Source organism: Aspergillus nomiae (genome assembly GCF_001204775.2).
Source record: "Aspergillus nomiae NRRL 13137 chromosome Unknown contig00092, whole genome shotgun sequence".
NCBI lineage: Eukaryota > Fungi > Ascomycota > Eurotiomycetes > Eurotiales > Aspergillaceae > Aspergillus > Aspergillus nomiae.
The window spans coordinates 57,863-70,254 of NW_015378147.1; the positions used below are offsets into that span (position 1 = coordinate 57,863).

General features: G+C 48.6%; 3 protein-coding genes across 3 annotated transcripts; 2 read left to right on the forward strand and 1 right to left on the reverse strand.

Moving 5' to 3' along the window:
- Nucleotides 1–271: 271 nt before the first annotated feature.
- ANOM_005300 (uncharacterized protein) lies at nucleotides 272–2,475 on the forward strand (the record flags this gene model as incomplete). The annotated part of the gene is made up of 4 exons (XM_015550557.1): nucleotides 272–677; nucleotides 803–1,063; nucleotides 1,563–1,705; nucleotides 1,825–2,475. 4 exons carry the CDS (start codon nucleotides 272–274, stop codon nucleotides 2,473–2,475), a joined length of 1,461 nt encoding a protein of 486 aa, XP_015408038.1.
- A 3,507-nt stretch (nucleotides 2,476–5,982) lies between these two features.
- Nucleotides 5,983–7,009, forward strand: ANOM_005301 (alpha/beta hydrolase family esterase; the record flags this gene model as incomplete). The annotated part of the gene is made up of 2 exons (XM_015550558.1): nucleotides 5,983–6,303; nucleotides 6,365–7,009. The coding sequence occupies 2 exons, from the start codon at nucleotides 5,983–5,985 to the stop codon at nucleotides 7,007–7,009; spliced, it is 966 nt and encodes a 321-aa protein (XP_015408037.1).
- Nucleotides 7,010–10,182: 3,173 nt separating this feature from the next.
- Nucleotides 10,183–10,765, reverse strand: ANOM_005302 (uncharacterized protein; the record flags this gene model as incomplete). Its single annotated transcript, XM_015550559.1, has 2 exons — nucleotides 10,183–10,340; nucleotides 10,609–10,765. 2 exons carry the CDS (start codon nucleotides 10,763–10,765, stop codon nucleotides 10,183–10,185), a joined length of 315 nt encoding a protein of 104 aa, XP_015408036.1.
- Between the last annotated feature and the right edge of the window lie 1,627 nt (nucleotides 10,766–12,392).

Genomic DNA, 12,392 nt, shown 5'->3' on the forward strand with positions numbered 1-12,392 from the left:
CATTAGGGCCTACAACACACGTGATGGTAAACCGACTGACAATGATAGTCTAACAACACGATGTAACGCTCAGACAGTGAGTGATTTCTCTGTCCTCTATTAGCGAACCGGCTAAATTATCGTGAGTGACTAACGGCCGAGGTTCATTTATTACTTAAACGGGTGCCCGGTCCCCTTGGCGCCCTTCTTATCAACAGCCCTTCGGCCCCTAACGTAAACATGCAGTGATCTCTCACTAAGCCAATTTATGGTACAGTTGAATCGATCCAATATGACGAACAATATTGACATCCACTACGCCACTGAGTCTGAGGCAGCCGCCCTTGGCGCTATCAATATAGCCAGTTTCAGACATCAACAAATGTGGCTAAATGCTCTGCCGGGGATCGAGCCCGAGATCTGTATACCGATGAAACAGGCTCGTTGTCTCGAGAAGATGGAGTCCCCTGATATCCATGTTTTCTCCGCGGTGGATACCAGCGTTGATCGGATAGTGGGGTATGCCCGCTGGACAGTTCCCTGGGAGGAAAATAAAGTCGAGTTATCCGAGGAGGGCAGAGCGATGGTGGCGAATGCAGCAAGCCTAAGACCAAAGGAAATGAGGGAAGATGTCTGGGAAGCCGCTTTCAAGCGGATCAAAGAGAAAAGGGCTGTTAACGTTAAAAAAGATGACATGGGTACGTGGGTTTCTGCAATTTGTCGCCTTGTGTTTCAATTCCCTGTCTTGGCTGTTTGGAGACATTCCCCACATTACGTGAAGCTTGTCTGTCACGGTCTTTACTAATGTCGCCCGAAACGATAGTCCTGGATATTCTAGCCATTTCACCCGAATACCAAGGCAAGGGGATCGGCAGCAAACTGCTACGGTGGGGGACTCAACAAGCTGATGCCCGCAACGCGCGCATCTATCTTGAGGCCACCATCGAGGGATACCCGCTCTACCGCAAGTACGGGTGGCACGAAATGGAGAGGCTTGTGATTGACTATGCAGAGTACGGTGGCACCGGCCAGGCGGTGTTTGTGCTCATGATGCGAGACCCTCAGAGTACCGCCCTGGCACAGGGTTGATGACGTTCAGCCCCGTCGACCCATCGTAAATCGGCCTGAGGCAGCCATCAGGTGCATGATAAGAGGTCAGCTGACGGCAGATAACGGCAGAACCTGCCTAATCTCGCCTAGCGGCTTGGCCAGGTGATCATCACCGAAGGCGTTGATTGGTCAGGGTGGCATTTGTATGTACAATCCAAGCATCCGCGTCGAACTGCCAGGAAGGGCTAAAGGCTGTGTGATAGATAGACCTTATAAGACGACTGCTCATGCTCAGCACTGAAGGGATAGAAAATCCAAAAGTCTCAAATCCGCCACAAGAGCTGCTCATCTGTATTGCATCTCCTCTCCGGCTCGTATCCGTCCTCCTATTGTCGTACAGTCCGTCCTTCTCTTCTGCGAGGCTCGTCGACCTTAGATGGCGTTATCCTTGTTCCCCCTTCGCCGCCATTCGCACTCTTATACCATTGCGTTATCCCAGCCCATTCGCAGACACAGTAAAAATTGAATATCAGCTGCTAGAACGGAGACCAAGACTTTCAATATGGCGCTCCAGATCGTCCCCATGACCAAACAGGACATTCCTGAGGCCGTAGAATGCGTCCAGACGGCGTTTGCCGAGGATCCGTATTTCCACTGGTTATTCGATTCTTCAGAAGTAAGTCTCGAATTATCGATCTATATATGGCTGTCTGAAGCCTATCCATAGAGAGAAGGAAAAAAAAGAGAAAAAACAGAAAAAGGCTGTATAGATCCTAAACGCATGATGATGAATAGTACAATATCCACCGGAACGCCGCCTCCCTCGCCGCCCACTTTCAATATGGCCTGAACTGCAACACCCCGATGTACGTCGCCAAGGTCCCTATCAGCGACAAGCACCCTCGCTCGGTCGTCGGCGTCAGCTGGTGGTTCTCTCCCCAGCCGGCCTCCAAGCCCGTCCCTTGGTCCGTCTGGGCCCAGGACTGGCTCCTCTCCTTCCGCCAGTTCTTCTTCAACGTCCGCTTCGGCGGACGAGGTGGCCTCAACCTGTACCGGTACAACATGTGGAAGGAGATGCAGCGGAAAACCCACGACGTAGTCTGGACCGACCCGCGCGGGTATTACTTCTGTAATGTCTTGGCTGTGAGCTCGGAAATGCGCGGGATGGGGCTGGGCCGGAAGCTGGTGGAGGTTGTCACGCAGCAGGCGGATCGTGATGGCATGCCATGTTATTTAGAGAGCTCAAAGGGAGTTCCGAATATCATTATTTACGAGAAATTGGGCTTTAACTTAGTCACGGAGATTGATTGCGTGGATGGAAAGGATGCTTGCAAGGTGAGTTGGTCTGTTTTGCTTGTGGGTTATGCTAATTTTGTAGCTGTATTGTATGGTTCGGAAGCCGAAGATCAAGGCATAAAACGGACTATTACAGGTTTTGCCTTATGAGATTGTCCTCTGCGAAGGATCTCGTAATAAGCATTGGCTATACACTCGACTCGGACAGACTTGTTACTAGGGCTGCGGGGAAGGTACCGCTTCGCCGATGATATCCGGTGGGTAGATGATACATGAATTTCGCCCGAACATCCCCGCCCGGCCTCATAAGATCCCATTGTATGACACATTACTTGCTCTACCTAGATATATTCTTCAATAAATCACTTTTGATCATACACATATTTAGAACAGATTGGCTGTTCAGTCAAATTTATTCACCAGAGAGAGTAGAGGCTACAATGGAGTCTGGATGGACGAGTAACTTGTCCGCTTTTCATCACCGCTCAACTTAAGTGACAAGAGGGTAGGTGAACGTAAACTAGGAATGCGAGCACATCGGGAGATATTATCTTAATTCATTTTTCTGGGGTGAAAGGTTGTGAGTTTACTATACAGTATAATGTGTGTTTCTTGGCCGCATAATATCATAACATAGCTTACAGGGCGTCTTAAACGAGCTTGGTAGGTATATACCAGTAACGCTCACAGAATAGTACTATAAACACATCAGAAACGATCCTAAAACTATAAGAAAAGCCTGAATGAAAGAAAATGCCAAGAGTTATTCACATCTCTGGTATAAGTGTACATGAAATCGCTCTTGCGTCCGTATAGCTTTACACACAATGTTTGAAATCAAGGTGCTCCACATTGGCCGCTTGGAACCTATTAGCACTATTATTCCTTTCCAAGCACGGCTGAAAAGAAACAATCGCCAAGTCAGTCGTAGGGTACGAGGAGCGCTATCTGACTGAATCTATCCTTATATGGGTTGTAGGCTTAGAGCCCTCCTGGGCTACAATCTAAAGCTTTCGCACAATTACTACACCATGGAGCCTTGGGCTATTGTCGTCCTATTCTTCAAGGGCAAATTCTATTTCGAGAACTACTAAACCGTGTTCAAGATACCATTGGAAGGCATTTCATTCCTTGAGATGCATCTAACTGCCGGGCTGTTCTTCACTAGGATTGGTTCCCAAGTCGAACACGTCCTCAGTCTCTTCATCAGAACCGTCAGTCAGTTCATGGTGAGGCGATGGGATCTCAGTTCCTTCTACTTCATCAATTGCGGGAGCTGTGAGAAGTTCGAGAAACACGCGTATTTCCAATCCTTCCTGTGTTGGTGTCGTTAGGTCGATCAACCTCCGGCCATCCGCCAATAGGCCAACCGAAGCTCCCCGCTCAACTAACATTCTCACGCAATCAATGTGGGACCATGTCACTGCTTTATGGAGTGATGTCATATTGTCCGCGTCTTTCGGATCGAGTGCAGCCCCGGCATTGATTAAAGCCTCGACACATGCTACCCATCCATGTCGAGCTGCCCTGTGGAGTGGCGTTTCGCGGTTATGGCTTTGTACATCCACTGAAGCCCCTGCTTTAAGTAAAGTTTCCATGCAGTTTGCGGTTTTCTCAAACCGTGGGTAATGAAGGAACCCCTCGTGAACCCACCACTGAGGATAATACTCAACGCAGGGGCCAGCTGAGTAGTGAAGTGGTGTGTTGTCTTGCTCGGTCTTAGCGTTGACTGAAACACCAGCTTCAAGCAAGGCGTTGACGCATTCCAAGTGACCGAGGCTCACTTCAAAGTGGAGTAGAGTTGTAGTGTTTTCATACCGGTCGCCGTTCACTATAGCACCATGATGGATCAGCAGCTCAACTCCAGGTATATACCCCTGGGCAGCGGCGACATTAAGATGCCTGGGCCCAGGGTCACCTTCCACACTTGCACCTCGCTCTAGTAATAGCTTGATGATCTTCTCTCGTTCACGATGAGGGTACCGAATATTCGCTGCTAATGCACATCCAAGCGGTGTAATGCTCACAAACCGGAAGCCCACACGATGCACATCCGCCCCCAGTTGGAGCAATAGTTTCACAATATCGTATTCTCCAATGTATGCTGCGTAGTGTAGAGGGGTAAAGTTTTTATTTATTGGGTCGTTCACGCCATGGCCGCGCCCAAGGATCTCTTGCGCCATCGCGAAGTTTCCATTCCCCACGGCGAGCTGAAGCAGTGTTATTTCTGGCTCACCGTAGGGCCCGTAAATATCACCCTTCGTGATATCTATCTTATCGAAGATCTCCATTCGTTCAAACAGAGTAGCAAGGAAAACCGCATTTTCAGAACGTACGTTTCCTTCACATGTGCATTGCATGCGGGGATCGGCACCATTGTCCAGTAGCCTCACAGCGAGGTCGTCAAGTCCAAGACCTATGGCAAATTCAAGCCAGGTATGAGTGTCCGTTACAGAATGGCTATTCCGAAATTCGGCGTTTCCTGTTTAGCAAGTCATGCTTAGTGGGGCGCTGGATCAAGATCTTTATTATCAGAAGGAGCTCACCAAGTTTGTACAGATATGGTTGCAATGTCCTGTAAAAAGTGTGATTCACGCTGCTGAATACAGACACATCGGCCAAGGGAAGAAGGTCAACAATCATCCAGAAAAGGTCGGCTGGCAATAATTCTAGAATACTCTTGTCTATCCGTTGCGTGTCATCTAGTCCCCCTTCCTGAGAACCGCTGGCAGCGTCCTTTGTTTCCATACTATCGTGAGTATACAAAGAATAGGATGCCACAGATCGCTGAATGATGCAAATCGCAAGCTAAGTATGAGTAAAGTTATCGAGGAAGACGACAGGACTGGGATGAGCTCTGCATAGAAGATGCACCGCAAGCCTGGGCGATGAAGATTGTTATACAGCTCCAGATGGCCCTATCGGTATCACTCCGTGGTTCAATATATAGTTGTTGAATGAAAGTGTCCCTTATATACGTGCTTCGTACGGCCTGGCTCTTTGTGCGTATCCATTGGTTTAATTCAACTTTGACTCGAGAGCTCGTGTAGCGACAACCGTCATTAATGTTCTCCCGCTTTAAAAGATAAGCCAGGCACCTACCGTGAACCGAGATGTACCGAGATGGTGATACTTCCCATACCTTGGTTCATTTTGAGCCAAGTGTCTAGTGAACTGTCCTCATTAACCCTTTCTCAAGGGAAATGCCACTATTATCTGCTTAGCATTACAGGCTCTTTCATTGATGTATACCTGAAGGAGTTAACACGAATACATGGACCCTCGAGGGGACGGATGGAGGGGCTTTTGGATATTCGATGCCGCCTTGGGCTATGGACTCCAATTCCTTCAGTACTCTTTCGACTGGTAAGGATATTGTTTTAGAGCCGTCACTTCCTTGCGATCGCTTGCTATCTTGGACGGGCACGAGGAAAGAGCCCAACCGGCAGGAGCTATGCCAATCCAACACTCATTGTCGTGAATGCGAAGAGACCATTTGCCAAGCACGATCTCCTAGTTGCGTCTTCCCAGGCCCATATTTCCAGAATGGGTAAAGGATCTGCATAAGCCAGGGCGCACCCGCAGAAAACTGAAGAATACATAAGCCTTGATCTCCCGTGAAGATAAGCAAGCGCATGATCCCCCCCGGTAAACGCAATGAAGTTTCTCTCGGCAATTTTTCTCTATGCTGCTGCTGGGCTAGCCAGCACCGCCAGCTCATCGGGTTGCGGAAAACCCTTACCCGCAAACCAGAGCCCTGGCGGATCCAGCTACGGGGTCAATTTTACCACATCAGACGGCACTCGGCGATTTTATCGAATCCACATTCCTTCTAGCTACGATGTGAACAAACCTATTCCGCTCATATTCTCATTTCACGGGCGAGGCAAAACAGCGGAAAGCCAGGAGAAGCTGTCGCAATTCAGCAATGAAGATTGGAATCCAGATGCCATTGCTGTGTATCCGCAGGGGCTGAACGTATGTCATTATCGCTCTATTATCCTTTATCAGTGGGATTATTGCACTAACATGCATACAGAAAGAATGGCAGGGAGACCCACACTCCAAAGACGTCGACGACGTAGCATTCACCATGGAAATGCTTGACGACTTGCAGGAAAAGTACTGCGTCGATTCTGCTCGTGTATACGCAGCAGGCAAATCCAACGGCGGCGGATTTACAAACCTGCTAGCCTGTGATCCAACAGCATCTACCCGGATTGCTGCCTTTGCTCCAGTCGCGGGCGCTTATTATCAGGATGTCTCTGAAGAAGAGTGCCGTCCTGCTACGGTACCGATCAAGTGTTCTCCCGGTCGCCCCTCGATCCCCATAATTGAATTTCATGGTACGGCGGATAAGACAATTCCTTACGGTGGCGGTGGCCGGCGCGGCAAATGTCTCCCTTCTATCCCGCACTTCGTGCGTGAATGGTCGAAGCGACTGGGGTACGGGCTCCACAATAAGACTAAGGAGTTGTACGGTGGAAATGTACAGGAGTATCAGTATGGGAGTGGTGGTGGCCTTGGGATTGTTACCCATTACCGGATTCAAGGGTTGGGACATGACTGGCCAAGTGTGCAGCCGAATAGTGACAATCCCAATGGGACGTATCTGGATGCAACGCCGATTATTGTCAAGTTCTTCAAGCGGTGGACGTTGCCTGGGACCTCCGAGGAGACTTAAAGCGATACAGTGTAAACCTTTGAAATAGTTCGCTAGGGTTTAAAGATGATCGGGACAAGAGTCGAAAACGTCACAGCACTGCATCATATCAGCATAGAAGATGCAGCTTATAGTTCTACACGTGTTCAGGCATCTATCAAATTATTGCTGATATCATCTTGCTTGCCTACTACTACTGGTCCCACAACACAGGTGAAATGGCTGGTCGCATTGCGTAAAGGATCCTGCAGCCCAGAGAGTAAGACAAATATAAAGCCAACCTTCGACTCAAGCAGAGCATAATGAACGCGAAGTTATCCCTTCCGCTTATCCCTTCCGCTGTATACTAGTGTAGACTTCCTCCAATAGAAGCCATTCGTTTAACTTGGCATGTCTCTCGAAAAATTACCAGACGAACGGTATACCTGTGGGCCATTGATGTTCTGGACCCTAATTCGAGTCGAAACAGTGGATCCCCCGCGACAACGCCTACGCCTACTCGTTCAGTGATAGGTGGATCTGTGTCGATGCTGTGATAATTTTAGGGTAGCTGCAAGCGATCAATGCATAACCGAATCGCTACCGGGACTCTTCTCAGCATGTTTCATTTTTTAGCGTTGGCGCCAGCGACTGTCTTACTTTCCCGGGATGAGCCGAGGAAGCCCCTATGCTAAGGGTATCTCGCCGAGTGATCCGTGACAGGTAAGAATGGCTGGCTGGCTTCAAGCTCCTCACGATCTATAAGTATGTGTTAAGTCAAGGAATGTGTAAGAGATGCAGCCAGGACACTGCATCCCACAAGACCAAAAGGTCAGCATAATTCTGAATCGTCAATTCAGAATGTCCTGGAGTGGTCTGTACAGTAAGCCGCCGTTACAGAATGTCTCACTTCACTCCCCCATTGCACGGGTTTGAACTGTGGCTTGGCGAGTTGTAATGATATGGTCATAGGATAATTTGAAGTTGGGTAAAGAGGCTACAACGTGGTACCGTGGCATCAACCCATAAAGTAGAATATGCATAAAGAGTTTGGGTAAGAGCCGGGGTATCATATGTATCTTCTCCTGTCTGTCAGGTACAGCTGAGGATCTAGAAATGGACGCTTTCCCTTGAGTTCTCTTTGGTTAGGTTTCACCGGACAACTCGGGGTCCATAGCCTAGCGCACCTAGGACATAGGAGATTTGAAGTGCCATATTATAAGATCCGTAATACCTAGTGCGGTATGGCGTTCCATACATCCTACCGTTAAAATGGTTGATGTGGACTAACAATATCCATACATTGTGTGTATTCAGATGAACACTTGCTGCACAATCTGAAATGCAGGTATAGTCCCGCTTGAACCTACCTGTGTATCGGTTGTCGAACATGAAGGCTTCTGTAAAAACCAATCACGGTTGTAAGAATAAGCGAACAAAACTGAAACATATCGAATGTGCTACAGCCTTCGACGGAAAACATGTGCCCGATGTCTTATATGCAGAGACCCAGCCATGTGGGAATAGATCCATAATCGAACACCAAGCTTAGTGTTAGTTACTCTGGTGGTTTCCATTTGCTCCCAATTTCTAAAGGGCAGTCACGCGACAGAATTCAATATTGATAAAATGTACACAAGTAAGAATAACGTCGAGTATGCTCGCTATGGGTGGTGTTCATACAGAGGCCATCTACAGTTTAAGGTCATTCTCACCTCCTCAGAACTATTGCGTTGGTGTGGGCAACCACAAGCGAATTGATTTGCATTCTCCATCGTTGCGCCAGTAAGAAGGGTATCCTAGAGAGAAAAAATTACCTAGTGATGATTATTCTATAGCCATTGACAGCTTTTTCGACTTTCCCAGCTTTAACCATCCGACACCCTAACCAATCCCAAGCTAAAATAGGCTCATGCAAAGTTGGTGTTCAGCTCGCCACTGTCTTAAATCAGCGTGGACACGCTTTCTAAAATGGGATATATTCAAATCCTGATTGATGAGTTCGGCTCGAGGGATCGGAGGTCTTCTAGGGAGTGCAATTAGATTAAAGCCTATGAGGCAAGTTGTTTCATATTAAGACACGGTGTGTGATTGGCCGGTATCCAGCACCTTTGCAGAGAGCCTGCTGCGGGCGCTGGATTGGATATAAAGTGACCGCCATGCCACAAACCCAATGACCCTTTCGAAGCAGGCTTGTCACAAGGTGGCAAATTCAAAGGATGAGGTGGTTGAAGCAGACTTACGATTCGATAAGCAGCGAGGACATCGAGGAGAGCAGGGCGGAGGCAATCAGAGACTTTCTTACCGCGAAAAATGACAGAAATGCCGCTGCTCCCAACCGGCATTCTGCTCATTCTCCAACTAATCAACCTCTGACACTCCAAGGCAGTGAGTCTCCCAACAAGGGTGAGTATTCCGTGAGATCAGTTTCATATGGGGTCGTCAAAAACCAAGCCTACCTGACATTCGGTGCAGTTCATCATTCCAGTCCGAAGCCCACAGAGCCTGATAAGATCACATCCCTCCTCGAGTCATTCGACAAGCCCCCTATGACCCCCCATACCCTCCCAACGCCCCCTCCCGGTCGCAGTGACAGTATATCCTGTCTGGACACGGGCGCCAGCTCGATAATGGAACGCCCCACGGACCAATTTCCTCCTTCAAGGGCTCTACAAGGTACTAGTAGTGAAGCGGGAGACACATCGACTCTGAAGAAGCAGCGTTTACCTGGGTATGGAACCAACTAGCAGAAGGCTGGTATTGTTCCTGGTTTAGCATGTGTGTGGAATGCGGCACGAGTGCATACTCTTGAGGTACTGGTGGAAATAATCTGGATTGTACAATGTGATATTATTTCAGCTTCGGATACAATCCAAACAAATTCTTAGGTTAGCAATGAGGACGGCCTTCATGCCTCAGGCAAGAAAAGTAACCTTGAAAGGGATCGGGCTTGGCTGCCTGACAGCCTGAAAAGGTGTGCCTTCCTAATCGGGTATAGCTCAGGGGTCATGGGTCCAAAGAATAATTTCCAATTTTGGTCCGGATATCAGGGGCATCCATGAAGAGATTGGACATTGTACGTCAACCGCCTCTCCTGCTGTAAACAATTGAGAATTCAACTTTTGGTTCTCGAATACCTCCCCAGCCGGGACCCAGAATCTGACGTCGCATATCATTAACCTCAAAGAGTAAACGATCTACTCGCCCTGGACCGTTCAGATCGCGAGACAAAGATCGACTGTGCGGAACGGCGGATCCTCCATGAGTTTGTCGATCTTATCAAAACTGCCCCCTATGGAGCGTGGGCACTCGATGAAGTAAGTATCTGCGCATTCCTCATGGCCGTGCTGGAAAAGGGATTTCCACTGGTATTCTACAACCGCAAACCGATACGATGGTGTCGAATGACACCCGAAACGAGCCGGCTCCCCAAAAAGCGAAAAAGCAAATTACGAATCGTATTCGGCAATCAGGTAATTGGCTGGTTTCAACATTTCTTCGTGATTGTGGTATCTTTTGGACAAATCAAGAACAGTGTGCAACTCCGTCATCCCTCTAGCCCCTCCTTCCTCAGCCTCGACTGTATATAGCTGTTACAAGGCCAAGTCCACTTCAACTTTCCAACCCTCACATGCAGGTACCATTCTCGTTGGGGCTGCCGATATCACCCTTGATGACGCAGAGCTTCGAGCAGCAAGGAGTCTGCGAATCGCATGGCAAACCGTTGGGGGTGCATTGGTTCGGCACCGCAGCCACGGCAGCGACAAAGACAGAGAGAATGAGATAGGCGAGACGCATGTTGACCGGCAGATTAAATGTGATTTGAAGGACTGTAGGTCATTAGTCACCTGGCATGATCTACGTCAATCAAAGACTGTGAGAATACCTTTTAAGGTTATGCTTTTCAGGCTTGACGCAAGGGAGTGTGAGTAAGTAGCTTGGATGTCGGAAAGCCTCTCGGGAGGGGAGGCAGTCGATCCTTATATAGAGTCTGGGTGGGCCTGTTCATTACGGAGTAATTCTGAATTATTCCCTAGGTGTCAGATTTCAGTGACATTCCGAGGCCCACCTCCGGAGCCAGGAACGGCACTTGGGCGCATAGCTTGTTGCACTTAGCTCTGTCGGGAGTAGACTACCAACTATACCATAGTAGGATAGGAACAGGTCGCAGTACTAGATTCGATACCCCACCGTCTCACAGCCAATCTCCTCGAGCCATTTTCTTAGCCACCACGGCTTTCCAGCTTGGTGTGGGTGTCGGACTCGCTTAGGGCCTAGTCCCGCGCTACTCCTGGAAGCACATCTTACGGACAATGCCGAGCCAGCGACAGACATCCATGGTAGCATGAATAACTATAGAGTCTTATATTATTACAGCTCTCTTTACGGACTCCAAGAGGTTGGAATAGCTGGTGGCGCATAGAACCCACCATCCGTATTTCTCTCAGTTCTTTGTTTCTTTTTGATGTTTCTTTGTCTCGCATCCTCTCTCAGGGCAAACCCCGCTCACCAACTGCGATGCTTCAGTATGAAGGGCTCCAGCACGCTCAGATATACCCGTGACGCCGTGAGACCTCATTAGATCCTTTTTCAGAAAGATCTGAGCGTACTATTTTCCGGCAATTTCCGGGACTTGAATTTGTCCACGTATGTGCATCAACTTAGCCTATTGTCTCAACATCGGCACCTATCCAAAGTTTAAATCACTTGCTGAAACATGCACCCTGATGGCCGGAGAATCTTAACATTAATCCGCAACCCTCCGTATCGTCTTAGTGGCGGCTGGATAATCTGAACGAACTGAAGCATATAGTCACCATATATGCGCAACCCCGTCTTTCAATCACTCTCGGTCTGAATTCTCCAACAGAACTTATTGCGCATCCCGTATGAGCTGTTGGGATACTTAGAAGGCATAGGCTGTATAACATGCAACGTATCTTTTGCCTTCATGAATGCCATGATCAATAGCTCTGTTTGTTCCTACTGTTTACTTGTGTTGTATCAACCTACGGAGTAGCACAGGGCGAAGCATATGCGCATTTTCATCAAGGCGTCAAGGCCAGATGGCAAGACACTGCTAGAACATCTTTTGAACATCTTCGCTGTCCGATGCGTGAAATGCTTTGTCAAGAATCGGTGAGCGACGTCACATAAAGGGATAAACACTCGGGAATGGCTTATTTCGGACCACAATACGTGAGTCCCATCTTGAACTGGTGTTCGAATGGGCTGGTGGGGGAATGAGGCATCACCGACCAAAGAGCGCCAGCAGTCGGGGGCACTCATTAGCGATATGATTGCGATCGGCGTTCGGGTTTCCTTTCCTTTTGGCCAAGCTTTTCCCTCTTTCACCCAACTCGTTGGTTCAGGCTCCATTTGTATGTGGTTGGCTGATCTGGCAATTGTGGAGACCTCAGTGCCT